Here is a 27,300-nt window from a genome sequence, read left to right on the forward strand (position 1 = left end):
TTTCCTGGGCTATCTCTACTCCCTTTCTTGAATAAAGGAACAACATCTGCAACCCTCCAATCCTCCGGAACCTCTCCCGTCCCCATTGATGATGCAAAGATCATCACCAGAGGCTCAGCAATCTCCTCCCTCACCTCCCACAGTAGCCTGGGGTACATCTGGTCCGGTCCCAGTGACTTATCCAACTTGATGCTTTCCAAAAGCTCCCACATATCCTCTTTCTTCATATTTACAGCTAATTAGTAGATGTTGTCATTACCAAAATGTTTTCCATGTTATTCAAAAGAATTTTTGCATTACTTTGACATTTGCTATAATCTTTGTTAATGCTTCTCCCGCACCAGTAATCATCAGACTTTTGCAATGAATCTTTTCTCATCTGTCTAGCGGAACTTGTCCTCACTCCTAATAATTTCTCCTTGAGCTCCTCCCACTTCCTTCAAACAAAATGTATAGCCATGGGCGGTCGCACGGGTCCCAACCATGTCTGCCTTTTTGTTGGCTCCGTGGAACAGTCTTATGTTCCAAGCCTACTCTGGTTGCTGCTCCATACTTTTCCTGCACTACATCAACGACTGCATTGGTACCACTTCCTGCACCCATGCAGAGTTTGTCGACTTCATCCACTTTGCCTCCAACTTCCACCCTACCCTCAAATTTACCTGGTTCATTTTTGACACTACCCTCCTCCTCCCTTTTTTTTTGGTCTCTCTGTCTCTATCTCTGGAGGCAGTTTATCTACTGATATCTGTTACAAACCCACAGACTCTCACAGCTACCTGGACTATACCTCTTCCCACCCTGTTACTTGTAAAAATGCCATCCCCTTTTCTCAATTTCTCCTTCAAAGAAAAGGGTTACCTTCCTCCACCATCAACGCTGCCCTCAACTGCATCTCTTCCATTTCATACACATCTGCTCTCACCCCATCCTCCCACCACCCTACCAGGGTTAGGGTTCCTCTTGTACTCACTTACCACCCCACCAGCCACCAGCCTTCACGCTGAGTACATTATTCTCCGCAACTTCCACCAGCTCCAATGCGATCCCACCACCAAGCATATCTTTCTCTTACCCTGCCCCCCCCCCCCCCACCACTTTCTGCTTTCTGCAGAGATCACTTCCTACGTGAAGCCTTTTCCATTTGTTTCTCCCCGGTGATTTCCCTCCTTGCAAACGGAACAAGTGCAACACCTGCCCCTATACGACCTCTCTACCATTCAGAGCCAAAAACAGTCATTCTAGGTGAGGCAACGCTTTACCTGTGCGTCTGTTGGGGTCATATACTTCTGTCTGGTGCTCCTGGTGTGGCCTCCTGACATAGATTGGAAGACCGCTTTGCTGAGCACTGCCTGAAAAAAGTGGGATCTCCCAATAGCAACCCATCTTAATTCCACTCCCATTCCCATTCTGATATGTCGGTACATGGTCTTCTGTAACTGTTGCAATGAGGCCACACTCAGGTTGGAGGAGGGGTCCTTTTATTCCGTCTGGATAGCATCCAACCTGATGGCTTGAACACCGATTTCTCAAACTTTCGGTAATACGCGCCCACCCCACCATTCTCCATCTCCTTTTCCCTCTCTCACCTTATCTCCTTGTCTGCCCATCACTTCTCTAGTGTCCCACACCCACCCCCTTTTCTTTCTTCCATGGCCTTCTGTTCTCTCCTATTACATATCCTCTTCTGCAGCCCTGTATCTCTTTCACCAATCTACTTTCCAGCTCTTTACTTCACCCCCCCCCCATTTTCACCTATCACCATGTGTTTCTTCCCCCCCCCCCCCCAACCTTTTAACTCTACTTGTCATGTTTTTGCTCCGTCCTTATGAAGGGCCTTGGTCCGAAATGTTGACTGTGCTCTTTTTACCCATGGATGCTGCCTGGCCTGCTGAGTCCCTCCTGCATTTTGTGTGCGTGTAGCTTGGATACCTGGTAGCTGCGGATTTTCTCTTGTTTGTGAATGTTTATGCTTTCTTGTTTACTTAAAATCTGTCTGAATTCAAAATGCTGGGTATTTATTGCTATTGTATTGCAAATAGTTGAGAATATTTTGCCCTGTCAATAATGTGGAACTAAATATTTTAATACTTTTTTTACTGATTTATTCAAGCAGTGCAGCCTTGAGACTTGTTAGCTCTGGAGAATTTGAAGAATGTATAAGTCCACATTAAGCAGCAAGTATCGTAGTTAATTTCAGATATAAACTTAACTCCATTGTCAGATCATGAAGACTAAAACTATTGTGTCTGCAAAATTTCAGATTTTGATAACATGCAGATATTTTGAAGCATAAAATCATTCCTACTGGGGGAAAAATAATTTGTTACTTGAAGGAATCCAGTTGTAAGAGGGAGGAAATTTTTCTCCATAAAGATATGATGTACATGTGCCTTGGTTCAAAAATCCTGTTGAAAATCCAGTTTATGGTTGAGCCTTGCATATTTTTTCAACCTTCAGCCAGTGGTAAAATAGTTTAATGATTTGGGCCTTAAAGACTAAATGTAATCTTTATTATTGTGAGGGAATTATTATTTTCTCTCTCAATGATCCTTGGTATAATTGTAGTTTTTGATCTCAGTTTTCATGGACAAAAGATAAAAGTGAATGTGTTTTGTCCAGAGTAATAGAGGGGAACTAACCCCTTTGATTTTTCTTACTCATTTTATTTTAAGCTGTTTTATTTCCCTTCCTCCTGTACCTTAACTACATTGCTACAATTCAGTATCGGAGCCAAAAATATAAATTGTAAATGCCCCAGTAAAATGTAACGCATTGTATAGCTCATCTTAAGGAACTAATTTAATGCCTTGTAATGAGAACTAAACAGGTAGTAGACCTTAAAAATTGAAGTGTCCATGAGTGATTTTATTGTTGAATGATGAAATCAGCCTGTGAGTAGATGTGGTATGGTGAAAAACATGAAGGAATATGTCACTAATTAATTACTTTATTTTTTATTCAGAATGCAAATAAGTTGTCTATTAAAGATCGATTGGGATTTGCAACTAAACGCACAGAACCAGCTCCGACTGAAAAGGTACAGTTCATTCAGTTAATTCTAGTTGTGCACTGGCGTCCAAGATTCATTCCATTTTCAGTCTTTGAGCACAAAATATATTTAGGATTGCATCTGACATGACATTTGAAGTTAGAACTTCTTATAAAACCCTCTGTATGATCTTGACCACAATCTTTTTACAGTTTAAAAAAAATATTTTTGTGCTGCAGGTATTGTCAACTACAACAGGTCTTACAAAAACAGTCTACAATCCTGCTGCCCTAAAGGCAGTACAAAAATTAGGTACTGTTTCATCAGACTCTACAGAGGCACCAAAAAAGAAACAGGTTTGTTGAGTTTATGATAATTGTGCATTCTGTAACGTGTCCATAAAATTAATCATACTCATCTGTCTAGTGAGTTTTTCTGGATTGAAAATTAAAGTTTGATTATATGAATTCAATAGCAAACATGTGGATTGTTTTAGGTTTTCAGCAAACAATTAACTTGAGTTCAACGTAATTGTTGTGAAATCCTTTGATTTTTTTTCTGTCATTGATTTGAGTTCTCTGGTGCTGTTGCACTTTTGTTTAGCTATTAAATGGTCAAAAGATAGCAAGGTGAGGATTCTAGTGAACAAAAATTTTAATAGTTTCAAGAAATGGTCAGATCAATAGTGCTGGTAGCAAAATGGTTAATGATATCTGGCATCTATCAGGAAGAAAGTATGTAGATAAAGTTAGAAATATTTAGTACCTCCATTGTAATGAATGCAGGAAAAAATACTTAAGTTCAAAATGGAAACTTCTACCTGCAAAGCGCATGGCATGCTTTAGATAGACAATTTAAGGTCACAACAGAAATAAATGGGTTGGTATTAATTGCTATTACAAGGCAGTGGTTCCAATGTAACCAAGATTGGGATTTGAATCATTCGGATACTTTTAGAATAGATGGATGAAGTGGGAAAAGGAGGCAGTATAGTGGATAACAGTATGAATGCAGTAGAAAGGCAGAATAGTAGTTGAAAAACGGAAGGATAAATACAAGAAAAATGGGGACATATATTTAGATTTGGTAAACTTAAGGAACATCAATTGTATGGAGGGTAAATTCATGAAATGTATAAAAGATGGTTTTCTGGTTTAGATACACAGTATGTCAGACAGTATCTGTTGAATGGGAAGTTCACATTACAGGTAAAAGGCGCTTCATCAATACTGAGAAAAAGCACCCAGTTTGTTTTTTCTTGACTTTCTAGATCATTATATTGAAGGAACAGTTATTTTAGATGTAATATTGTGTCATGAGGTAGAGTTAATTGATGATTTGGTGAATATCAACACAATATGATTGTTTTATGTTTTTTAAAAAAATTATTTAATTCAATTAGAATCCAGGATCTTAAATTTGAATAAGTGAAATACTGTATAAGGACATGAATGTGAGTTGGCTGTGGTAAATTAGGAAATTATACAGGGGACCTTCACTAATCTGACTACCTGTAATCCGGTTCCTTCGATAATCCAGCACTGATTATGCTTAATGTGATCCATCTGTAATTCGGCATTTTCACTAATCCAGCACTCTTCAGGTCCCAATGGTGCCGGATTAGTGAGGGTTGACCTGTATTAAAAGTTATGGTAGTGAACAGGAGACTAATGTTTAAACATTGAGTTTACCAGTAATGTGTGTCTTTAAAATGCACAGGAAATGGCAAGGAATATTATTGATCAAGAAATTACTTGTGTAAATAAAACGGATCTTGAATGCAGTTCACTTGAGTAGATTGTAATTTTCTCCTTTACCACTGCTGTTTTCATATAATCCAGAACAAAATAAATAATGCTCAATCTTGCCAGTCATTTTTTGCTAACCTAATATTACGTGAATACATTTCTTCCGCAAAAAAAAACAGGTGAAAATTAACTAATGGTTGTACTTTTCCCCAGTTTTTTTTAAAATCCTTTTGGACTTTTCTGTATTCTATTTGACCAGGATTCTCGCATGTTTATTTTTTTACAGGATACACTTCGACTTCAACAAGACGTAAGAAAAAAGAAACATGAAATTTTGGCAAAACACATAGATACCCAGAAGGTATTTAGTTTTTGTTAGATCAAAGTATTTCCTTCTGATTTGCTCTCATCGTAATTTGTGCATTGTTGTTTGCGAGACGCTTACTGTTGACAGAGGATGGGAAACCAAGTGAAAGGGCTGAGAATGGTGTAGTTGGTATACGAGCAGAGGCAGTGTTTAGTGAGACCATCAGGAAGGACTGGCAGATGATTGAGCAAAACTGCAGTCAGTGGGATGACTTGTGTAACGGGAAAAGTCAAAAAGAATGACGAATACAGGACTGAAGGTATTATTGAATGTCACAGTATACAGAAGAAGGTGGATAATGTGGTGCAGTTAAAGATTGGCAGGTGTGATGTAGGCAGCACCAAGTCAAAACTGAAAGAAGTTTATACTTGGGAGCTTAACATCTAAGGATGCATATTATATCGAAAGAACAGGCAGGTAGGCAGAGGAGGTGAGGTGGTGTGGCTCTTTTAGTTTAAAAAAAATCAAATCTTTAGAATGAGGTGCCATAGGACAGAAGATGTAGAATCCTTGTGGGTAGAGTTAAGGAAGTGCAAGGCTAAAAAGACCCTGATATCGGCATCTGAACAGTATCCAGGATGTGGGCTACAAATTGCAACAGGAGATAGAAGATGCATATTAAATGAGCAATGTTGCAATAGTCATGGGGGATTTCAATATGCAGGTAGATTGGGGAAAATCAGATTGGTGCTGAGCTTGGGTCCCAAAACAGAGAATTTGTAGAATGCTTATACGATTGCTTTTTAGAGCAGCTTGTGGTTGAGTCCACTGAAGGATCAGTTATTCTGGATTGGGTGTTCTGGAATGAGCCAGATTTGTTGTGGGAATTTAGGGTAAAGGAACCCTTAGGAGGCAGTAATCTTAGTATGATAGAATTCACCCTGTGATATGAGAGGAAGAAGCTAAAGTCAAATATATCAGTATTACAGTGGAATAAAGGGAATTAGAGGCATGAGAGGGGAGCTTGTCAAAGTTGAATGAAAGGAGACACCAGCAGGGATGATGGCAGAACAGCCATGGCTGGAATTTCTGAAAGAAATTCGGAAGGCACAGGATGGGTACGTAACAAAGTATCCTAAAGGCAGGATGACGCAACCATGGCTGACAAGAGAAGTCAAAGCTTAACATAAAAGTTAAAGAGAGGGCATATAATAAAGCTGTGGGAAGTTAAAAGAGTGAGAAGCTTTTAAAAACCAACAGAAGGAACTAAAACAGCCATATGAAGAGAGAACGTGAAATATGAAGGTAAGCTAACTAATAATATCAAAGAGGATTGGAAAAGTTGTTTCAGATATATGAAGAGTAAAAGAGGCACTGGAAAATAGCACTGGAGAAATAGTAATGGGGTACCAGGAAATGGCAGGTGAACTGAATAAATATTTTGCATCACACTTCACTGTGGAAGACACTAACAGTATGCCAGAAATTGGAGTGTGTCAGAGGACAGAAGTGATTGCAGTTGCTATTATTGGAGCAAAGTTGTTTCGGAAACGAAAGATCTGAAAATAGATAAGTCATCTGGACCAGATGGACTACACCCCAGGGTTCTGAAAGAAGTAGCTGAAGAAATTGTGGAGGCATTAGGAATGATCTTTTAAGAATCACTAGATTCTGGCATGGTTCCAGAAGACTGAAAATTGCAAATGGCACTCCATTATTCAAGAGAGGAGGGAGGCAGAAGAAAGGAAATTTTAGGCCTTGTTAGTCTAACATCAGTGGTTGAGAAGACATTGGAGTGGATTGTTAAGGATGAGGTTTCTGGGTACTTGGAGGCACATGGTAAAAAGGACCATGGTTTCCTCAAGGGAAAATCTTGCCTGGCAGATCTGTTGGAATTCCTTGAAGAAATAAGAAGCATTATATTCAAAAGAGAATCAATTAGTGGATGTTGTGTACTTGGACTTTCAGAAGGCATTTGACAAGGCGCTGCATATGAGATTGCTTAGCAAGGCAAGAGCCTATTGTATTACAGGAAAGATACTAGCATGGACAGAGCATTAGCTGTTTGGCAGGTGGCAAAGAGTGGGAATAAAGAGAGCCTTTTCTTACTGGCGGCCAGTGACTAGTGGTGTTCCACAGGGCCAGTACTGGGACAACATCTTTTTACTTTGTATGTACAGTGCATGCAAAAGTTTGGGCACTCCTGGTCAAAATTTCTGTTACTGTGAATAGTTAAGTGTGTAGAAGATGAACTGATCTCCAAAAGTCATAAAGTTAAAAGATGAAACATTCTTTTCAACATTTTAAGCAAGATTAGTGTATTTTTTTTATACAATTTTAGAGTGGGGAAAAAAGGAAAGGAGCACCATGCAAAAGTTTGGGCACCCCAAGAGATTTGAGCTCTCAGATAGCTTTTACCAAGGTCTCAGACCTTAATTAGCTTGTTAGGGCTATGGCTTGTTCACAGTCATTGTTAGGAAATGCCAGGTGATGCAAATTTCAAAGCTTCATAAGTACCCTAACTCTTCAAACCTTGTCCCAACAATCAGCAGCTATGGGCTCCTCTAAGCAGCTGCCTAGCACTCTGAAAATTAAAATAAATGATGCCCACAAAGCAGGAGTAGGCTAGAAGAAGATAGCAAAGCGTTTTCAGGTAGCCGTTTCCCCAGTTCGTAATGTAATTAAGAAATGGCAGTTAACAGGAATGGTGGAGGTCAATTTGAGGTGTGGAAGACCAAGAAAACTGCTCGTAGGATTGCTAGAAAGGCAAATCAAAACCCCTGTTTGACTGCAAAAGACCTTCAAGAAGATATAGCATACTCTGGAATGGTGGTGCACTGTTCTACTGTGCAGCGACACCTGCACAAATATGACCCTTCATGGGTCATCGGAAGAAAACCTTTCCTGTGTCGTCACCACAAAATTCAGCGTCAGAAGTTTGTAAGGCAACATCTAAATAAGCTTGATGCATTTTGGAAACAAGTCCTGTGGACTGTTGAAGTTAAAATAGAACTTTTTGACTGCAATGAGCAAAGGTATGCTTGGAGGAAAAAAGGGTGCAGAATTTCATGAAAAGAACCCCTCTCCAACTGTTAAGCACGGGGATGGATTGATCGTGCTTTGGGCTTGTGTTACAACCAGTGGCATGGGGAGCATTTCACTGGTAGAGGGAAGAATTAATTCAATTAAATACCAGCAAATTCTGGAAGCAAACATTACACCAGCTGTAAAAAAGTGCAAGCTTAAGATGAAAAGAGGATGGCTTCTACAACAGGATAATGATCCTAAACACACCTCAAAATCCACAATGGACTACCTCAAGAGGCGCAAGCGGAAGGTTTTGCCATGGCCCTCACCGTCCCCCGACCTAAACTTCATTGGAAATCTGTGGATAGACCTCAAAAGAGCAGTGCATGCAAGACGGCCCAAGAATCTCACAGAACTAGAAGCCTTTTGCAAGGAAGAATGGGCGAAAATCCTCCAAACAAGAATTGAAGGACTCTTAGCTGGCTACAGAAAGCGTTTACAAGCTGTGATACTTGCCAAGGGGGGTGTTACTAATTACTAACCATGCGGGGTGCCTGAACTTTTGCTTCGGGCCGTTTTCCATTTTTGTTATTTTGAAACTGTAAAAGATGAAATAAAAAAGTAATCTTGCTTAAAATATTAAAGAAATGTGTCATCTTTAACTTTATGCCTTTTGAAAATCAGGTCATCTTTTACTCGCTTAGCTATTCATAGTAACAGAAATTTTGACCAGGAGTGCCCAAACTTTTGCATACCAACTGTCAATTAATTGAACGATTAAATTAATACCTTTGTGGCCAAGTTTGCAGATAATATAAAGGTAAGTGGAGGGGCAGGTAGTGTTGAGGAAGTAAGCAGGCTGCAGAAGGACCTAGACAGATACAGAGAATCTACAAAGAAGTTTCAGATGGAATACGGTGTCAGGAAGTGCAGGTCTTGCACTTTGGTAGAAGGAACAGAAGAATAGGATATTTTCGAAACGGGGGGATTGAGTCAAAAATCCAAGGTGCAAAGGGACTTTGGCGTCATCGTGTAGGATTCCCGAAAGGATAACTTGCAGGTTGAGTCAGTGGTGAGGAAGGCAAACATAATGTTACTTATTTCAAGAGGACCACAATACAAAAACAAGAATGTAATGCTGAGGCTTTTTAAGGCACTGGCGAGGCCTCACTTGAAGTACTTTGAGCAGTTTTGATCCCCTTATCTAAAAATGAATGTGCTGACATTGGAGATGGTTCAAAAGAGGTTCATGAAAATGATCTCAGGAATGAAAGGCTTATCATATGAAGCTCTTTGATGGCTGTTGTCTTGTACTCACTGGAATTCCGAAGATTGAGGGGGGAATCTCATTGAAACCTATCAAATATTAGAAGGCCTCAATAGAGTGGATGTGGAGAGAATGTTTCCTATAGTGGAGGAGTCTAGGGCCAAATGGCACTACCTCAGAATAGGGGGTCATCCATTTAGAACTAAGATGAGGAGAAATTTCTTCAGCTGACAGGTGATGAAGCTGTGGACCTTGTTGCCACATGCGGCTGTGGAGCCAAGTCATCGAGTGTACTTGAGGTGGAGGTTGAAAGATTCTTGATGAGTCAGGGCTTGAAAGGTTGCGGAGAGAAGGCAGGAGAATGGTCTAATTCTGCTCTTATGTGCTGTGGTCTTACAGTATTGACAGATGTTTAAATGTATCTCTTTTCACAGACCATTGTAATTTAAGAATTTAATTATGTTCTTTTATTTAAAGAAAAGAAATATTTACATTATACTGATCTTCATTTATACTTGCATTTTATGAGTAATTTACACTTGCAATCATTTTGTTTCATCTGTAGTTGTAACACCTTCAGATCTTCATATCAATCTGAAATGTCTTAGTTAATCTGTAATTTTCACCTTTAATCGACCATTGATGTAGATGTAAAAGAACAGTCCTGTTGCAATTCAACTGGTAACTAATCACTAAGAAAGTCATTGGTGGTAGATGAGCATTTTAGTCCTTTAGAGCATGCAGTGATTTTTTTTAATTCTCTGTAGCAACTTCTGAAAGACATTGCATTGTTGATGGGATTCTGCTGTACTCAGTTTCTGGATTTTCCAGTTTTCTCCATTTACCTATCTATTACTATTGCAGCAAAGTGGTTCAGCACAGTTGTTTTTGGCTGTATTTCTGTTTGTGTCATGCAATTAAAGTTGTGCATTGATTTTTTTCAAAACCTTGAATGAATACACACAAGTCTTGCTTAATTAGCAAAAATGTTGTTTATGTCTGAGAAAATTGTGCTCAGACTTTTTTGTCACTCTGACATTCTGAATCCATATTTAGATCTTGATATCAAAGCTTGAAAAAAACAAAAAAATGAAATTGGAAGATAAAGCAGAGATCATGAAAACATTGCAGACGTTGACTAAGACTATCACCAAGCTACAAGATGAACTGAAAGCAAGTGGAACAAGCACGAGTCTTCCTAAAACAATTAAAACCAAAGCTCAGGTATGATATTTAATCTTTATACTTTGTTGTCACCAAACAATTGATACTAGAACGTACAATCATTACAGCGATCATTCTTTTTCAGCAAACCATGTTTTATCCGAAAAGTTTCCTGAAAAAAGTGAACAATGTTATAAAAGTTTAATCTCAAAATTTTGTTTCTTTTGGATATTGAAAAACAATTGCGAGCTGAAGCCTCTGTCTGAAGAGTTGACCATGGATACTGTGTCCTAGCTGACTAGATATGCAAGCCTGAGCAGTATGATTTGGAGAGCAAGCTGTTGCTTGTGTAGCCAGCTCCCCCTCTCCCCACATCTGATGAACCCAAAGGAACGACAGAGACCGATACAGTTTGGTACCAGCAGTGTCGTGGGAGTTGCCAGTCAGAATTGAACTCAACGTTGGACTGCCTTAGAGACTCCAGCTCTAGATTTTCACTTGGAGTTTACTCCCAAAGCCTTACCCATGAGTGGGTATAGCCACAAGGCAGCAGAGGTTTGAGATCAGAGTTTTCCTTCTGAGATGAGCTGCCAATCATGGCTGATGAGTGCCATCTGCTCGAAGTGATTCGTTTTAAAGCACCAGTAACCTGCCATTTCCCATTCTGTCAGCAGAAATGGTTCTCCTGAGCTCAGCTGAGCCACACATGAAGGCCAGGAGCTGGACTTGGTTGTCGAGAGGCTATTTGAAGTGAATGCCATTGGGAGCATTTAATAGGAAGTGGGAGCTTGATCCCATTGCCACCCCTGGCTATAACAGCCTGAAGAACCAATTAAAAAGAATAAAATAAATACAACCCAGTGGACAAAATAAATACTTGACATGCAGCAATGGGCTAGATGATCTGAGATCTAAACCTACGAAACAAGCTTGCTGTCCACTGTGCTTGCCGTCCAATGCTAACCTGTTGCAAAAGACCAGCCAGAAGTCTGCAGTTGGCAACAGTCTCATCTGAAGGTGCACTTTGTCAACTTGCTACTTTTGAGCTCTTCCTGTTATAAGTGGTCAAACTTTTAAAAATTGCTCAGATAGACTTAAAATTGTTCCGATAATTAAATTTGCTTAAAAAGGACAAAACATCACGAAAGTACTAGGTATTAATTGAAATCTTTACAATGAAGAATTTTTTAAAAATTGTGTTTTTTTTATTTAACATAGGCTTACCCACTTAAGGAAATGGGTCTAACTTTTCATTCCAACCATCCTTGGCTTAATAGCTGATGATGCTGAATTCCTGGAACTTAACCTTTTCGAGTATGTCTAACTACTGGATCCAGTTGGACCTCCAGTTTTGCTGGCAGACAGCCTGTCTCCAACACATTTTAATATGCAGTCACGCAAAGTGGAGGTGAGGTGAAAAGCATCTTGATGATAGCTAGTAGTTCTCCATGGAACACTGAAGTAAAGTTAAAAGTAAATTCAAACTTCAAAGTAAATGTATACATAAATGTCACTATATACAACCCTGAGGTTTATTTTCTTGCGGACACACTCAATAAATCTGTAGAAAAATAACCATAAACTTAATCAGTGAAAGATAGCACCAGCTTGGCCATTCAACCAGTGTGCAAAAGACGACATACTGTGCAAATACTAAAAGAAAGAAGTAGTAATAAATAAGCAATAAATATGGAAACACATGATGAGTCCTTGAAAGTGAGACCATTGGTTATGGGAACATTTTAATGAAGAGGCAAGCGAAGTTATCTCTTTTGTTTCAAGAGCTTGATTGTTGAGGGCTGACAGCTGTTCCTGAACCTGGTGTTGTGAGTGCTGATGCTCCTGTATCTTCCTGACGACAACAGCAAGAAGAGAGTATGTCCTGGGTGGTGGGGTCCCTGATGATGGATGCTGCTCTTCTGCAATGGTGTTACATATGAATGTGGTCAGTGGTGTGGAGGGCTTTACCTGTGACAGACTGACCATATCTGTTACTTTTTGTAAGATTTTATGTTCAAAGGCGTTGGTGTTTCCGTACCAGGCTGTGATGCAGCCAGTCAGTACACATCGATAAAAGTTTGTCAGTTTTACATGTTATGCCAAATCTTTGCAAACTCCTAAGGAATTGGAGGCATTGCACTGCTTTCTTCGTAATTGCACTCGCATGCTGGGTCCAGAACCGGTCCTCTGAAGTAATAACACCAAGGAATTAGTGTTGACCTACTCTGCCTCTGATCCTTCGATGAGGACTGGCTCGTGGACCTCTGGTACACGACTTTTTCCTGAAGTCAATAATCAGCTCCTTGGTCTTGCTGGCATTGAGTAAGAGGTTACTGTATGATCCTGCTCTTCCATTTACATCTTGCCCCAGTCCAACTTATTCCTGTTCTTACTGTTTCCTCCCTCATTTTGAATATGTTTGTTGCAGTTATACCAACTGCCCAAACTCACTTTTTCTCTCTCTACTTTTTTTTCATTTTGAGTTGAGTTCTTTTTTCCTGGTTTGAACTAAATTGTCCATTTTGCTGTTTACTAGTAAAGTTCTCAGTCCAAATTGGGTATCTGAAATGGAAATCTGTTTCACTCTCCACCTCCGCCCAATTTCTTTTCCCAACAGACTTAAGTAAAGCTTAATTAATTTTTGCCCATCTTCTGAGGAAGTCACATTGGTTTGAGAATCCTGCTTCCATGTTGATTTGCAGCAGTCACCTGATGGTTATGAATGATTTGGCTTTACACAAATCCTGATTTTCTTAAATAGATGCAAAGAGAACTACTAGACACTGAACTGGACTTGTATAAGAAAGTGCAAGCTGGAGAAGATATCACTGAACTACGAAAGAAATATAATGAACTTCAATTAGAGGTAAAACAAGTGTAACAATTTAAAGTTTAATAAGCTTTTAAATTCTTTCTGGCAACTAAATTCATCTCAATTTGCTTTATTTTGCAAAGTTTTTTCTTCTTTGTATAAAAAATTTAGTTAGTCCACCTATGGCCTATTATGTGCAGTTCTGGTCGATGCATTACCAAAGAGCTTTGGAGAGGGTGTCGAAGGCCTAGGTTGAAGTATATTATCTATAAGGAGAGGTTTGACAAACCTGAATTGCATTCTCTGAGTGTCAGAGGCTGAGGGGTGACCTGATTGAAGTATATAAAAATTATGATGGGCACAGATGAGATAGATCTTTTCCCCAGAGTGGATATGTCAGATACTCTGGAGTGTAGTTTTAAGGTTTGGGGAGAATGTTTTTAAGGAAATCTGCAATTCAAACCTTTTTCACAGAGGAAATTGTAGAAGCCAGGAACCTGCTGCCAGGGGAAGTGATGCATACAGATAGGGTAGCAGCATTTTTAAAAAAAAAAGCATTTCATTGGATGCATGAACACACGAGGAATAAATGGATATAGACTATGGGCAGGCAGGTAGGATTACTTAGATTGGCATTGTGTTTGGTGTAGATGTGGGTAGAAGGGGTTCTTCCTGTGCTGTACTGCTGCGTCTTGTAAATTGTATTTAAATATATACTGCTTTTACATCATTGATCATGTACTTGTTTTAGGGAGAACGCACACTTTCCAGCTGTGGCTCACATAAAAATAGCAAATATATTATTGAGAATTTTTTGCCAGAGCTTTTTTCATAGAATTCGTAGAATAGTACAGCACAGTGCAGGCCCTTTGGCCCACAATGTTGTGCTGACCCTCAAACCCTGCCTCCCATATAAGCCCCCGCCTTAAATTCCTCCATATACCTGTCTAGTAGTCTCTTAAACTTCACTAGTGTATCTGCCTCCACCACTGACTCAGGCAGTGCATTCCACGCACCAACCACTCTCTAAGTAAAAAACCTTCCTCTAATATCCCCTTTGAACTTCCCACCCCTTACCTTAAAGCCATGTCCTCTTGTATTGAGCAGTGGTGCCCTGGGGAAGAGGCGCTGGCTATTCTCTCTATCTATTCCTCTTACTATCTTGTACACCTCTATCATGTCTCCTCTCGTCCTCCTCCTCTACAAAGAGTAAAGCCCTAGGTCCCTTAATCTCTGATCATAATGCATACTCTCTAAACCAGGCAGCATCCTGGTAAATCTCCTCTGTACCCTTTCCGATGCTTCCACATCCTTCTTATAGTGAGGTGACCAGAACTGGACACAGTACTCCAAGTGTGGCCTAACCAGAGTTTTATAGAGCTGCATCATTACATTACGACTCTTAAACTCTTTCCCTCGACTTATGAAAGCTAACACCCCATAAGCTTTCTTAACTACCCTATCCACCTGTGAGACAACTGTCAGGGATCTGTGGACATGTACCCCGAGATCCATCTGCTCCTCCACACTACCAGGTATCCTGCCATTTACTTTGTACTCTGCCTTGGAGTTTGACCTTCCAAAGTGTACCACCTCACACTTCTCCAGGTTGAACTCCATCTGCCACTTCTCAGCCCACTTCTGCATCCTATCAATGTCTCTCTGCAATCTTTGACAATCCTCTACACTATCTACAACACCACCAACCTTTGTGTCGTCTGCAAGCTTGCCAACCCACCCTTCTACCCCCACATCCAGGTTGTTAATAAAAATCACGGAAAGTAGAGGTCCCAGAACCGATCCTTGTGGGACACCACTAGTCACAATCCTCCAATCTGAATGTACTCCCTCCACCACCACCCTCTGCTGCAGGCAAGCCAATTCTGAATCCACCTGGCCAAACTTCCCTGGATCCCATGCCTTCTGACTTTCTGAATAAGCCTACTGTGTGGAACCTTGTCAAATGCCTTACTAAAATCCATATAGATCACATCCACTGCACTGCCCTCATCTATATGCCTGGTCACCTCCTCAAAGAACTCTATCTGGCTTGTTAGACACGATCTGCCCTTCACAAAGCCATGCTGACTGACCCTGATCAGACCATGATTCTCTAAATGCCTATAGATCCTATCTCTAAGAATCTTTTCTAACAGCTTTCCCACCACAGACGTAAGGCTCACTGGTCTATAATTACCCGGACTATCCCTACTACCTTTTTTGAACAAGGGGACAACATTCACCTCCCTCCAATCCTTCGGTACCATTCCCCTGGACAACGAGGACATAAAGATCCTAGCCAGAGGCTCAGCAATCTCTTCTCTCGCCTCATGGAGCAGCCTGGGGAATATTCCGTCAGGCCCCGGGGACTTATCCATCCTAATGTATTTTAACAACTCCAACACCTCCTCTTCCTTAATATCAACATGCTCCAGAACATCAACCTCACTCATATTGTCCTCACCATCATCAAGTTCCCTCTCATTGGTGAATACCGAAGAGAAGTATTCATTGAGGACCTCGCTCACTTTCACAGCCTCCAGGCACATCTTCCCACCTTTATCTGTAATCATTCCTACCTTCACTCCTGTCATCCTTTTTTTCTTCACATAATTGAAGAATGCCTTGGGGTTTTCCTTTACCCTACTTGCCAAGGCCTTCTCATGCCCCCTTCTTGCTCTTCTCAGCCCCTTCTTAAGCTCCTCTCTTGCTTCCCTATATTCCTCAATAGACCCATCTGATCCTTGCTTCCTAAACCTCATGTATGCTGCTGCCTTCCACCTGACTAGATTTTCCACCTCACTTGTCTCCTATGCTTCCTTTACCCTACCATTCTTTATCTTCCTCACCAGGACAAATTTATCCCTAACATCCCGCAAGAGATCTCTAAACATCGACCACATGTCCATAGTACATTTCCCTGCAAAAACATCATCCCACTTCACACCCGCAAGTTCTAGCCTTATAGCCTCATAATTTGCCTTTCCCCAATTAAAAATTTTCCTGTCCTCTCTGATTCTATCCTTTTCCATGATAATGCTAAAGGCCAGGGAGCGGTGGTCACTGTTCCCCAGATGCTCACCCACTGAGAGATCTGTGACCTGACCCGGTTCATTACCTAGTACTAGCTCTAGTATGGCATTCCTCTGGTCGGCCTGTCCACATACTGTGACAGGAATCTGTGCTGGACACACTTAACAAACTCTGCCCCATCTAAACCCTTGGAACTAAACAGGTGCCAATCGATATTAGGGAAGTTAAAGTCACTCATGATAACAACCCTGTTATTTTTGCACCTTTCCAACATCTGCCTCCCAATCTGCTCCTCTGTATCTCTGCTGCTACCACGGGGCCTATAGAATACCCCCAATAGAGTAACTGTTCCCTTCCTGTTCCTGACTTCCACCCATATTGACTCAAAAGAGGATCCTGCTACATTACCCACCCTTCCTGTAGCTGTAATAGTATCCCTGACCAGGGATAATATTATTTTTCGTAAAGGAGATTCAGTTTTCAATAGCTGTTTGTGCACCCAGTATTCCTAATTTAAAAAAAAACTTGAAACTTTTTGCATTATGGTTTGCTTTTCTCTTTATGGTTTACTTTCCTCAAGATTTGAGCTAAGTTTCGGCTTCTGAAATAAAACTTGCACTATTTACCTTTGTGTTTCTAGTGTAATCTCTGCTGACCTTACTTGATGCAAGGCTTCTGCTGTTTTCAACTTGAGGACAAAGTCAAACTTTCATTTTAAAAAAAAACAAAAGAAAAACAAGAACTGTGTTGCAATAATATTAATTTACAGAAGATGGCAGCATTGCATGCTGGTTTAATATAGTTAGCAAACCATACAGTGGTTCCTTTCTATTGTATATTTTCTAATGACCAGCCTACTGTTCCACTTAACATTTTGTGGTTCAAAAGTGGACACTACTGTAGAATAATTATAGGTCATTAGTGATAAAGTTCTGACAACTCTCAAAATGGAAGCTGAGTATGCTTCCTCTGGTGATGGATTAGGAACCAAGTGTGCTCTTGGTCAATTATTTACCATTTAAAGCTGAGAAGGGGTTTAGAGACAAAGCACTGCAGAACATTGGTATCTGGAGCATGAGAGGAAGTCAGTGGGCATTGTCCATGGAGGCTGAAGGATAGTCTATATTTTGAGTCATGCTCTTACATCAGAACTGAATTAATGTCTAGGATAAAGTAAACCAGAAAGCATCTTTTGGCAATGATGAAGGATCTTGGTTCTGATGCAGTCTTGGGCTTGAATCGTTAATCCCTGGCCTGAATATTTCCAGCACTTTCTGTTTACTTAGATCTCCGCATGTGCAGTATTTTTGATTTTTCAGTACCAAGCAGTTAGATTTGAAACACTAGCCATTTTGGTGTTGGTTACTTTATCTTTGCTGCACTCTCAGTGACAGATTGAAAGATTTTGCTTTTCAAGGAAAATGAGATTGAGTTTTCTGTTAGTAATTTTCATTTAACATGTAAAAGGGATCAGAGCATGTCATGTGTTTGCATTTGTGTTTCAGGCTGCCAAACGAGGGATCCTTTCCTCTGTTCGTGGGAGAGGGCATAACACTAGAGGTCGAGGTGGGCACAGAGGTAGAGGCAGGGGACATCGTGGCCGAGGCCGGAGTCTGCCTTTTCACTCAGTAGTTGACCATCGTCCAAAGTCATTGGATATCTCTGGCTTTTCAGAAGGGGACCAAGATGAAGTCCTGCCACACTTTGCAGTAAGTATAACTTTCAATTTATCAGCTTGACAGATTATGTAGGGTCATGCAACAGGATATTAGATCTAATCTTTTGACCACTGCCAGGTTTGCTCAGTCAGCTTCCAAATAGGAACGTGTTAATGCACCATTTATTAATGCACAGTTTATGCACCATTGAATGTATGTATTCTGAGTATCTTCCATTTATTTGAGTACATTTGTTAAATGAATACTGCAGAGTACAACTTTGACCGAGCTGATACTCAGTTACAAAGCCTGCAAAGAAAGACAAGTAGACAGGATAATATTTAAGTTTTGATGCCATGTCAATAATGTCTAACCCACCTTGCCATTCTCCTTCCATATCTCTACCCAGTGCTGCATGCCCTTATAAGACAATTTTCCCTCTCATCTGTTATGACTGCCTTTGGGATCTTTGCTTCAAATCTATTAAAATTGAAAAATGGTTTATAATTCTGAATCAAAGCATTGAAATATCGTTGTCTTGTGAACATGCCTGCATCCAAATTATTCCTCAGTGGAGTATCGTTCTGCAGATGCCACAAGAACGTACTCATTTTGCTTCAATGGTATTAACTTTGCTCTTATGTAAACAGTGGCAGCTTTGAAAACTAAAATTAATGTATAGTTAGTAGAAAGGATTTCCTAGTTATTTTACTCTATCCATTAAGTAACCCATTTGTGAGCCGTTTGAGATTGCATGAATCCCTCTGAAATTATTGCCTTGACTCAGGAAGTCAAATTTTTCTAGTAACATTTTAAAAATTTAATTCCTTACAGTTTCTTTTAAGAATGGTTTTATCTTTTAAAAGTAGAATTGAAGAACAATTTTTTTTGAGAATAATTGAAAATGCCATTTTGTTCAGTAATTGACTTTCATCAATCTCAGATGGGCTGAAGCATTGTTGATAAGTACAGGTTTCCCCTGCTATCCGAAGGAAGAGCGCTCATATGAAACGGTTAGTAAGCCGAAATGTCGTAAAGCGAAGAAGCAATTACCATTTATTTATATGGGAAAAATTTGTGAGCGTTTGCAGACCCAAAAATAACCTACCAAATCATGCCAAATAACACACAAAACTTAAAATAACAGTAACATGCAGTAAAAGCAGGAATGATATGATAAATACACAGCCTATATAAAGTAGAAATACTTTTCCACAATCATTACTGAACTGCTCTCCGTAGCGAAAATCTCGCGCAAGCGCTGTAGGCAGAAAATCTCACGCAAGCGCTGTTGGCAAAAACACGGCGCAAGCGTTCTCCAGTAACCTTTAAGCTATGAAGCTGCCAAATCATACTAAATAACATGTAAAAATACACAGCCTATATAAAGTAGGAATAATGTATGTACAGTGTAGTATCACCTACCGGAATTGGTTCAGCACCGAGCACACTGATGATGGTGTTTTAGACTGAGTCGTCGCAGGTTGGGTGGTGCAGTGACCCCCACCCTTCGGGCCGCCGACCAATACATTGCTGCGAGGCATCGGGGGTCCAGCGGTAGCCGGGAGGCATCCAGCACATCTTTAAGAAAAAAGCCGAAATAAACATGCTAATTAATCACATGTTGGGCGGCACCTAATTAGTTAGCATGTTTGTTTCAGCTTTTTTCTTAAAGATGTGCTGTGTGCCTCCCAGGTACTGCTGCATTCTCCGCAAATCGGTACAGTATCTGTCCGCAGTCTGGGTGTTGGGGTGGTGGGACACTGGGGTGTCATCTCGTCGTCTGTTTCCATTAGAGCAGGCAGCTCATCTTCTCCTATGACTGCCTGCCTCGATGTCGAAGCTCGAGGTTCGTCGTCTGCTGTGGCTGATGTGGAAGGCTTGCTTGACTGCTGAGCCTCGCGCATTTTTCTATCATACAGTTCTTTATAAGGACTCAAACCATCCTGCAAATATCCCCTAAACTGATGCATCCTTTCAAAATTAAAGTCGTACTTCATCATTGCAGCAAAAGTCTCACGCAGTCACTTTCGGTTCGTTTGCTACTGCATTCGGTTTCGATTGTTATCCTTTCCTCTTCCAATTGCATCAGCTCTATATCTATCAGTTCTTGGTCATGGGATGCCAAAACCTCTTCAACATCATGTTCGTCAGCTTTCACAAGCCAAACTCACTTAGTCCTTACTTCGTTCACCACGATCAAAGCGCTTAATTATGTCTAGTTTTACGCTAAGTGTAACACTCTTATGAGCTCTTTTAGGCTTTTCCAATACCTTAGAACTCATCTTGCAAATGACTGCTCACAGGCAAGTGTTTAAGCAATGCCGGCGAGAAGGCAGTTCCGAATCCGGGGAGAGCGGCTGCTCGGGGCGCGCGGCGCGCTGCCTTTTATCGCACACTGATTTTCCACGCGCGCTGCTTTTTTTCTGTAACAGTGAAAAAACCTTCTGAAAGCGAAAACAAGGTACTAATGTAGGTCTTTCGCAACAGTGAGGTTTCGTAAACTAACGTTCGAAAAGCGGGGGACACCTGTACTGTGCTTTTTTTTAAATACTAATTGGGCATTCTGTTTCTCTTGGGCGTGGTTTCACATTTACCTGTTTCCAAGTCATTATGTATGGTTTCCAGAGTAGTATACCAAATTTAACATACCTGATATTTTGAGCACCAGATCTTTTGTAATCTGGAGTTAGGGGGATAAATAAATGATGCTATAACATTAGCATGGATGTGACATGCATTCAGAATTTTATGACATTAGATGTATCCCAGTGGTAAATGTCAGAAATTTGTGAAAGAAGAGGGAAGTTTAAAATGTACTCAGTACAAAAGAATTTTGAACTGACTTGAAATTGGTCTTGGGCTCTATTTATGCAGACGATACCAGTTTTCACACGATATACTATCAGTCGTAAAGCTATACAGCATAGAAAACAGGCTCTGTGCTTGCCAAGTATCAACTTCTATCTATCTATATCCCGCCTATTTCTTTCCTAATCATGAACTTGTACAAATGTCTTAAATATCATTATCGTACCAATCTCTACACTTTCTCTGACTATTTGTTCCATATGTTTTATGTGCTGCTGCTGCTAAATTAACAAATTTCACAACATATGCCGCAGATACTGAACTTGATTCTGATATACACACCACACTCAGTGTGGGGGAGAAAAGTTGCCCTTTTAAATCTTCCCCACTCACGTTAAACTTTTGCCCTCTTGTTTTGGACTTCCTTACCTGGGGGCAAAGACTAGTTAGTTACCTTATCTATGCCCCTCTGGGTCACCTCTTAGCCTTCTGTAATCCGGAGAGGGGGAATGATACTAACTGATCCAGCCCCTCTTTGTAACTCAAGCCTTCCAGTCTCAGTATCATCTCCTCAAATTCTTTTGTACCATGTCCAATTTAATTGGATGATCCCCTGGTGAGCTTTAACATCCTTTTGGTTGCAGCAAGTGAAGTAACACAGTTCAAACTTAAGTACTATACCATCATTCCAAATAAACTGATTCCTAAGCTCTGGAACCTGGGCCCTAGTACTGAGATCTGCAGCTGGATCTTCAACTTCCTCACAGACAGCACCCAGGCTGTAAAAATAGGGGACAAGCTCTCCTCTACAATTCCTCTGAGCACTGGTGCCCCACAAGGCTGTGTACTCAGCCTCCTGCTGTACTCACTGTACACCCATGATTGTGTAGCCAAGTTTCCATCAAACTCAATATATAAGTTTGCTGATGACACAACAATTGTAGGCCGTATCTCGGGTAATGATGAGTTTGAGTACAGAGAGGAAATTAAGAACCTGGTGGCATGGTGCGAAGACAATAACCTATCCCTCAACGTCAGCAAGACGAAGGAATTGGTTGTTGACTTCAGAAGGAGTAGCGGACCGCACAACCCAATTTACATCGGTGGTGCGCAAGTGGAACAGGTCAAAAGCTTTAAGTTCCTCGAGGTTAATATCACAAATAGAGTCCACTGCCAAGAAGGCCCACCAGTGCCTTTACTTCCTGAGAAAACTAAAGAAATTTGGCCAGGCCCCTAAAACCCTCACTAGTTTTTATAGATGCACTGTAGAAAGCATTCTTCTAGGGTGCATCACAACCTGGTATGGAAGTTGTCCCGCCTAAGACTGGAAGAAGCTGCAGAAGATCGTGAACACGGCGCAGCACATCACACAAACCAATCTTCCGTCCTTGGACTCACTTTACACCGCACGCTGTCGGAGCAGTGCTGCCAGGATAATCAAGGACACGACCCACCCAGCCAACACACTTTTCGTCCCTCTTCCTTCTGGGAGAAGGCTCAGGAGCTTGAAGACTTGTACGGCCGGATTTGGAAACAGCTTCTTTCCAACTGTGATAAGACTGCTGAACAGATCCTGACCCAGATCTGGGCTGTACCCACCAAATATCTGGACCTGCCTCTCGGTTTTTTTGCTCTACCTTACTTCCCATTTTTCTATTTTCTATTGATGATTTATAATTTAAATTTTTAATATTTACTATCGATTTGTAATCCAGGGAGTGGGAAGCGCAGAATCAAATATCGCTGTGATGATTGTAGGTTCTAGTATCAGTTGTTTGGCGACAATAAATATAATTGTTAATTGTATTTAACAATTGTAGATATTGTATTTCCTTAATACAGGGTTACTGAATCTTAAGTTAAAAGTGGCATTAATTTTGGAATGCTCTCTAAAGGTAGCTTACTTGGTGAGTCAAATGGAGCTCCTGAATGTTAAACATGCATGGTTCTGCAGAAAGCAATAAAATGGAGCAATGTTTTATGAATAGCTTTCCTATGCCACTGTACCATTTAGACACATCTGTCATTTCTTCAACCAGTGAGTTTCATGACAAACTGCCCACCCATGGATTCTGTATATTTTTGCACTTCACTTTTTTCTATGCTTTCTGTTGTGGAATTGTATTACAAAAAAATAGTTAATTTTGAATGGGTTGTACCTAAGTTGCAACACAAACCATATTGTAACATGTCCACTTTACAAAATTACAAAGGCATAAAATTTCGGGGTGTGTAGTTTTTAAATATTTTGGGATCTTGTTTAAATATGTCTTTTTGCTTCATACAGGAATGTTTCAGATTATCCAGCTGCATTTTTTTTAAATTTCCAGTTCAATACATTCCTTTTAGTTAATTAAGCTTGAAAGTTTAATTATAAAACACTGAAACTTTTAGTTTTTGTTTATGAAAACTCTTTCTCTTTCAAGCAATTTGGTGAAATTGAGGATTGTCAAATCGATGATGGTTCTTGTCATGCAATCATCACATACAAGACCAGGGCGGAAGCAGAAGCTGTAAGTAAATACTTTCCATTATGTAAGTGTGCTTTAACAAAGTGAGCATTTATACATTTTTAAAAGAAAAAGTCACTTCTTCACAAGCTGAATAGGAAGCAAATCCAATTTCAGTGATCCTTAACATTCTTGCCACTACATGACCTGCACAGAAAGTTCACAGGCTTGTGGTTTACAGCTGTTCCACAACTGGCATTGATTACCACCATTTCATTGGTTTAAAAAGATGGAGATTTTGAACCTGCTTTAATTAAATATGTGGATCACTTGATGTACTATTCTGCATTAATATTTTTCAACATCTGAGCATGTCAAGGTGGGAGTGTCCCTCAGTGGTTGGGAGTGAAGGGCAAAGGAAAGCTAAAACCATAAATACTTTTTTTTTTTTTTTAAGTTTTGCACTACAATAATTTATTCTGCCAAGTGTTTTTACTTAGTTATATACTGTTGAATACACCCACGGTATAAAGTGGCTGCATTGCAATAGAATAATATCTATGCCCCGGGAAAATCTAGTTTAACTTTATTCTGCTAAAAATCCAGCCTTAGAAATACATCCACTTTTAAATGCAACTGAAGCTGCTGAAATTTATGACTAGTTTAAATGTTAGAATTTATAACCAGGGTTAGTAATATTACATAATTCATATAAAAATGTCATTGAAGAAGTAATTGTTCCTACAATTCTCATTATGCTTATATCCACATTATGTTATAAATCTTGTGACTCTGGCTTCTTTGTTAAGCTACTAATGTGTTGATATTGGCTTACATTTATTATTTCAATGTTTTAATGTAGTTGTTTCAGTGTATTTTAAATACAAATATTAAATGCTTATTTACATGTTCTCGTTCTGGCAGAAGTTCGATATATGGTTTTGTGAGATGCTGGCTGGCTTTATAATTAGTAGTTAGCTTTCTTATTGTAGGGAGGCATTGGTATATTTTTGCTTTTCGCTTTTTATAACTTAAGTTGGGATAAGTTTATTTACTAGTTTTTTTAATTAGTTAAATTTAATGTGCTGTTTTGAAAACTTACCTGTTTCATACTGATTTATAATACTAGGCAAAGAGTTAAGTATTAGTGTTATTAAATTCCTTTGCTTATTTAAAAAAAATCAGTCTTTTTCCTCAATGGAAATGTAGTCTTGTGAACAAATTGACTGTTGTCCAACTTAATTTATCTGAAATTTATTATATGTATTTTCAGAAATAAGTCATACTTCTGAAGCTCCTTTCTGGACAAATCAAAACTTTTCTCTTCTGTATCTATAATAAAGTAGTCCATTGCTCTTTCCAGTCACTCACTTGTATTGAGGAAAGGCCATGGAAAGTCTGGATATTATGTTAATAAAGACCTGAATCTTTAATCTCATGCTTTTAGTTAATCCACATTATCCTCTCTCCTGCTGAAAATTGTATCTTTGTTTTTGTAATAGTTACAATGGTCCTGAAAAAGGGTCTCGGCCAGAAATGTTGGCTATTTACTCTTTTCCATAGATGCTGCCTGGCCTTCTGATTGCATTGTTCTGGATTTCCAGCTTGTATTTTGTTTCCAAAATTGTCTTCCATGTCTCTCACTTGTTCCCGGATCTGCATCCTGTGACTCCTAGGCCATATTGACTCTTTTCAATATGTTATGTTGAAAAGTTTTTCATAAATCAGTCCACAAACTTATTCAATTCCATCTAAGTAAGCTTTTGGTATTTTGCGCTTCTGCATTTTGGTTTCCAACGCCTTATTTTTAATTTTGCTGTTGGTCGAAAAGTCTTGAGCCACCTTTATATTAACCTACACTTTTGACTGCATCCTCCTTTTTTCTCCATGTATGTGTTTTTCAGTTCTCATCTCAAATTTATTGATTTAAGTTTCAGCTCTTCCTTATAACTAAGTTTTTCTTCCATTGTTCATTTTCTTTTTTCATCCTTCCCTAGCTTTCCTTTAGGAAATTTCCAAATTGAAAGTTTAGAAAAAGCGTTACAATTAAGTGGCATAGTGTCCCTGACCCAGATGAACCTGCCAAATACTGACAAGTGAATCGCTGTCTTTAGCACCTGCTCCCACTCTTGTTTTCTACACTTGTTGTCTGAGAGAAAATGGAAGCTCTTTTTAAGAAGAAAAAAAGGTAAATGTAAAGGCTAAAGTACTGTTAAGTGTTTGAGAAGCCAAGGAGGGAGCTTCCATGAAGTTGCACTGGTACTTGTCCATTTGGAGCTAACCTAAAAATAACAATTTCAAATGCGGTATTTTCCACCACAAAAACAGGAAATGCTGAAAACACTCAACTGGTCATGCAGCATCTACGGAGAGGAAAAAGGCCCTCCAAAACTGTAGAAAAGAACAAGAAATGTTTTACATTGCAGAGAAGGTGAAGGGAGGGATGGATGAGTCAATGGGAGTATCTGATAAGTTGAAGACAGGGTTGCTTTAGAAATAGTTTTTAAAAAATGGGAATGATTAGAGGGCGACAAGGAAGTATAATGTGTTGCAAATAGCAGTCAGGAGGGGTGAGGTGGGTTTGAAAAAACTGAGTCACTATCATGGTTGGATGACTTACAGTGGAAACAACCAAAAGAATCTGAAAGTAAATTACTAGAAGTTGGAGATTTGATCATCGGTTCTGCATTGTGTCCAAATGGAGGATGAAGTTGCTGTCCTCAACTTTGCTTGGCCTTGTTATAACAGTGAGGAGACCAGAACTAGGTTAGAGTGGGATGGAATATGAAAATGGCAGGGGATTCTGGGTTAGCCGTCAGGCTGTGAATGTAAGTGATTCATGAAGTGGTAGTCTAATCCGCATGTGTTTCTCCACTGAAGAGACCATTTGTGGACTCTGACTACAGTGACGCAAATGATTGGCTGCGTCATCTAGAAAGACTAGGTCCCTGGATAATGAGAAAAAAAGAAGTGAAAGGACAGGTGTTGATTTGCTGCCATTGCACGGGGAAGTCTTGCATGATGGGTGTACTTGTTGGGTATGGGAAGACCAGTGGGGGAGTTATGAAGGGTACAGTTACATGCGGATTAAGTGGAAATATGAGAGTTGGTTTAAAAAGTTGAATAAATCATTCACTAGAATTATATCATGGGATTTTTTCAATGCAAAAGCACTTTTACAAAATTGATTAACTTCAATATTCAACAAATTGGTGTAATTTGTACCCGAATTACTGATTGTATCCATAATGGATACTTTACTCCCTGGGGTATTCTGCCTTGAATTTGGGTTGAGTTAAAGAAAATAAGTGGCGGGGTGGGAGTGGAACAAAAGATTGAAGTATTTTACAACTGGAAGATCAGGGTAAGTTTGAGGAACCACACCAAAATGTAGTCGATACCTGGATGTTAAAGTAGGGTTGCTCCTGGAAAGTGGTGAACAAAGATGAGCAAAGATTTTATTAAATAATGAAGCAGGCATGAAGATCATGAAAGATTTTTATTTGTCATGTCAAATATTAAGTGCCCAGTAGAACGATGCTGTTTCTTGAAGTGGGTATCCCTGATGGGTTTGGTACACTAATGTGACTTTCTGTTATTTAGTTCTGAAGTCCAGGGCCACTATTCTGCTTTACTAGATTTTTCATTTTTCAGACAGCTCTTATGTTTTCTTTGGTTTCTAGACTCAGGCTCATTATCACTGATATATGTGAAATTTACTGTTTTGTAGCAGCAGTACAATGCATATACGTAAACGATTACTAAAAGTTCCAGTAAGAAATATAAAAATGCAAAAAGAGAAAAATAGTGAAGTATTGTTCATGAACAATTCAGAAATCCGACAGAAGGGAAGAAGATGTTCATAAGAAGTTGAGTGTGCATCTTTAATCTCCTGTATTTTCTCACTGATGGTAGTAATGAGAAGAGAGTATGTCTTGGATGGTGGAGGTCCTTAATAATGGATGCTGCCTTCTTGGGAAGTTGCTTTTTGAAGATATAAATGGTGGGGAGGTAATGCCTGTGATGAAGCT

The 27,300-nt window shown here is 39.7% G+C and overlaps 1 protein-coding gene across 4 annotated transcripts in view; it reads left to right on the plus strand.

The window, feature by feature from the left end:
- rbm26 (RNA binding motif protein 26) overlaps nucleotides 1-27,300 on the plus strand; it is a 170,385-nt gene that overhangs the window by 104,086 nt on the left and 38,999 nt on the right. For all 4 annotated transcript variants that reach the window (XR_011886084.1, XR_011886083.1, XM_072258752.1 and 1 more), the window contains 7 exons: nucleotides 2,966-3,040; nucleotides 3,232-3,348; nucleotides 5,027-5,101; nucleotides 10,398-10,565; nucleotides 13,267-13,371; nucleotides 17,856-18,059; nucleotides 23,246-23,332. Coding sequence is in view for 2 of the 4 variants with exons in the window: in XM_072258752.1 (XP_072114853.1) it covers nucleotides 2,966-3,040; nucleotides 3,232-3,348; nucleotides 5,027-5,101; nucleotides 10,398-10,565; nucleotides 13,267-13,371; nucleotides 17,856-18,059; nucleotides 23,246-23,332 (831 nt within the window). In the remaining 2 variants the exon portion in view is untranslated. The remainder of the gene's footprint in view (nucleotides 1-2,965; nucleotides 3,041-3,231; nucleotides 3,349-5,026; nucleotides 5,102-10,397; nucleotides 10,566-13,266; nucleotides 13,372-17,855; nucleotides 18,060-23,245; nucleotides 23,333-27,300) is intronic.

Source organism: Mobula birostris, chromosome 5 (assembly GCF_030028105.1).
Source record: "Mobula birostris isolate sMobBir1 chromosome 5, sMobBir1.hap1, whole genome shotgun sequence".
In the NCBI taxonomy this organism is placed as follows: domain Eukaryota; kingdom Metazoa; phylum Chordata; class Chondrichthyes; order Myliobatiformes; family Myliobatidae; genus Mobula; species Mobula birostris.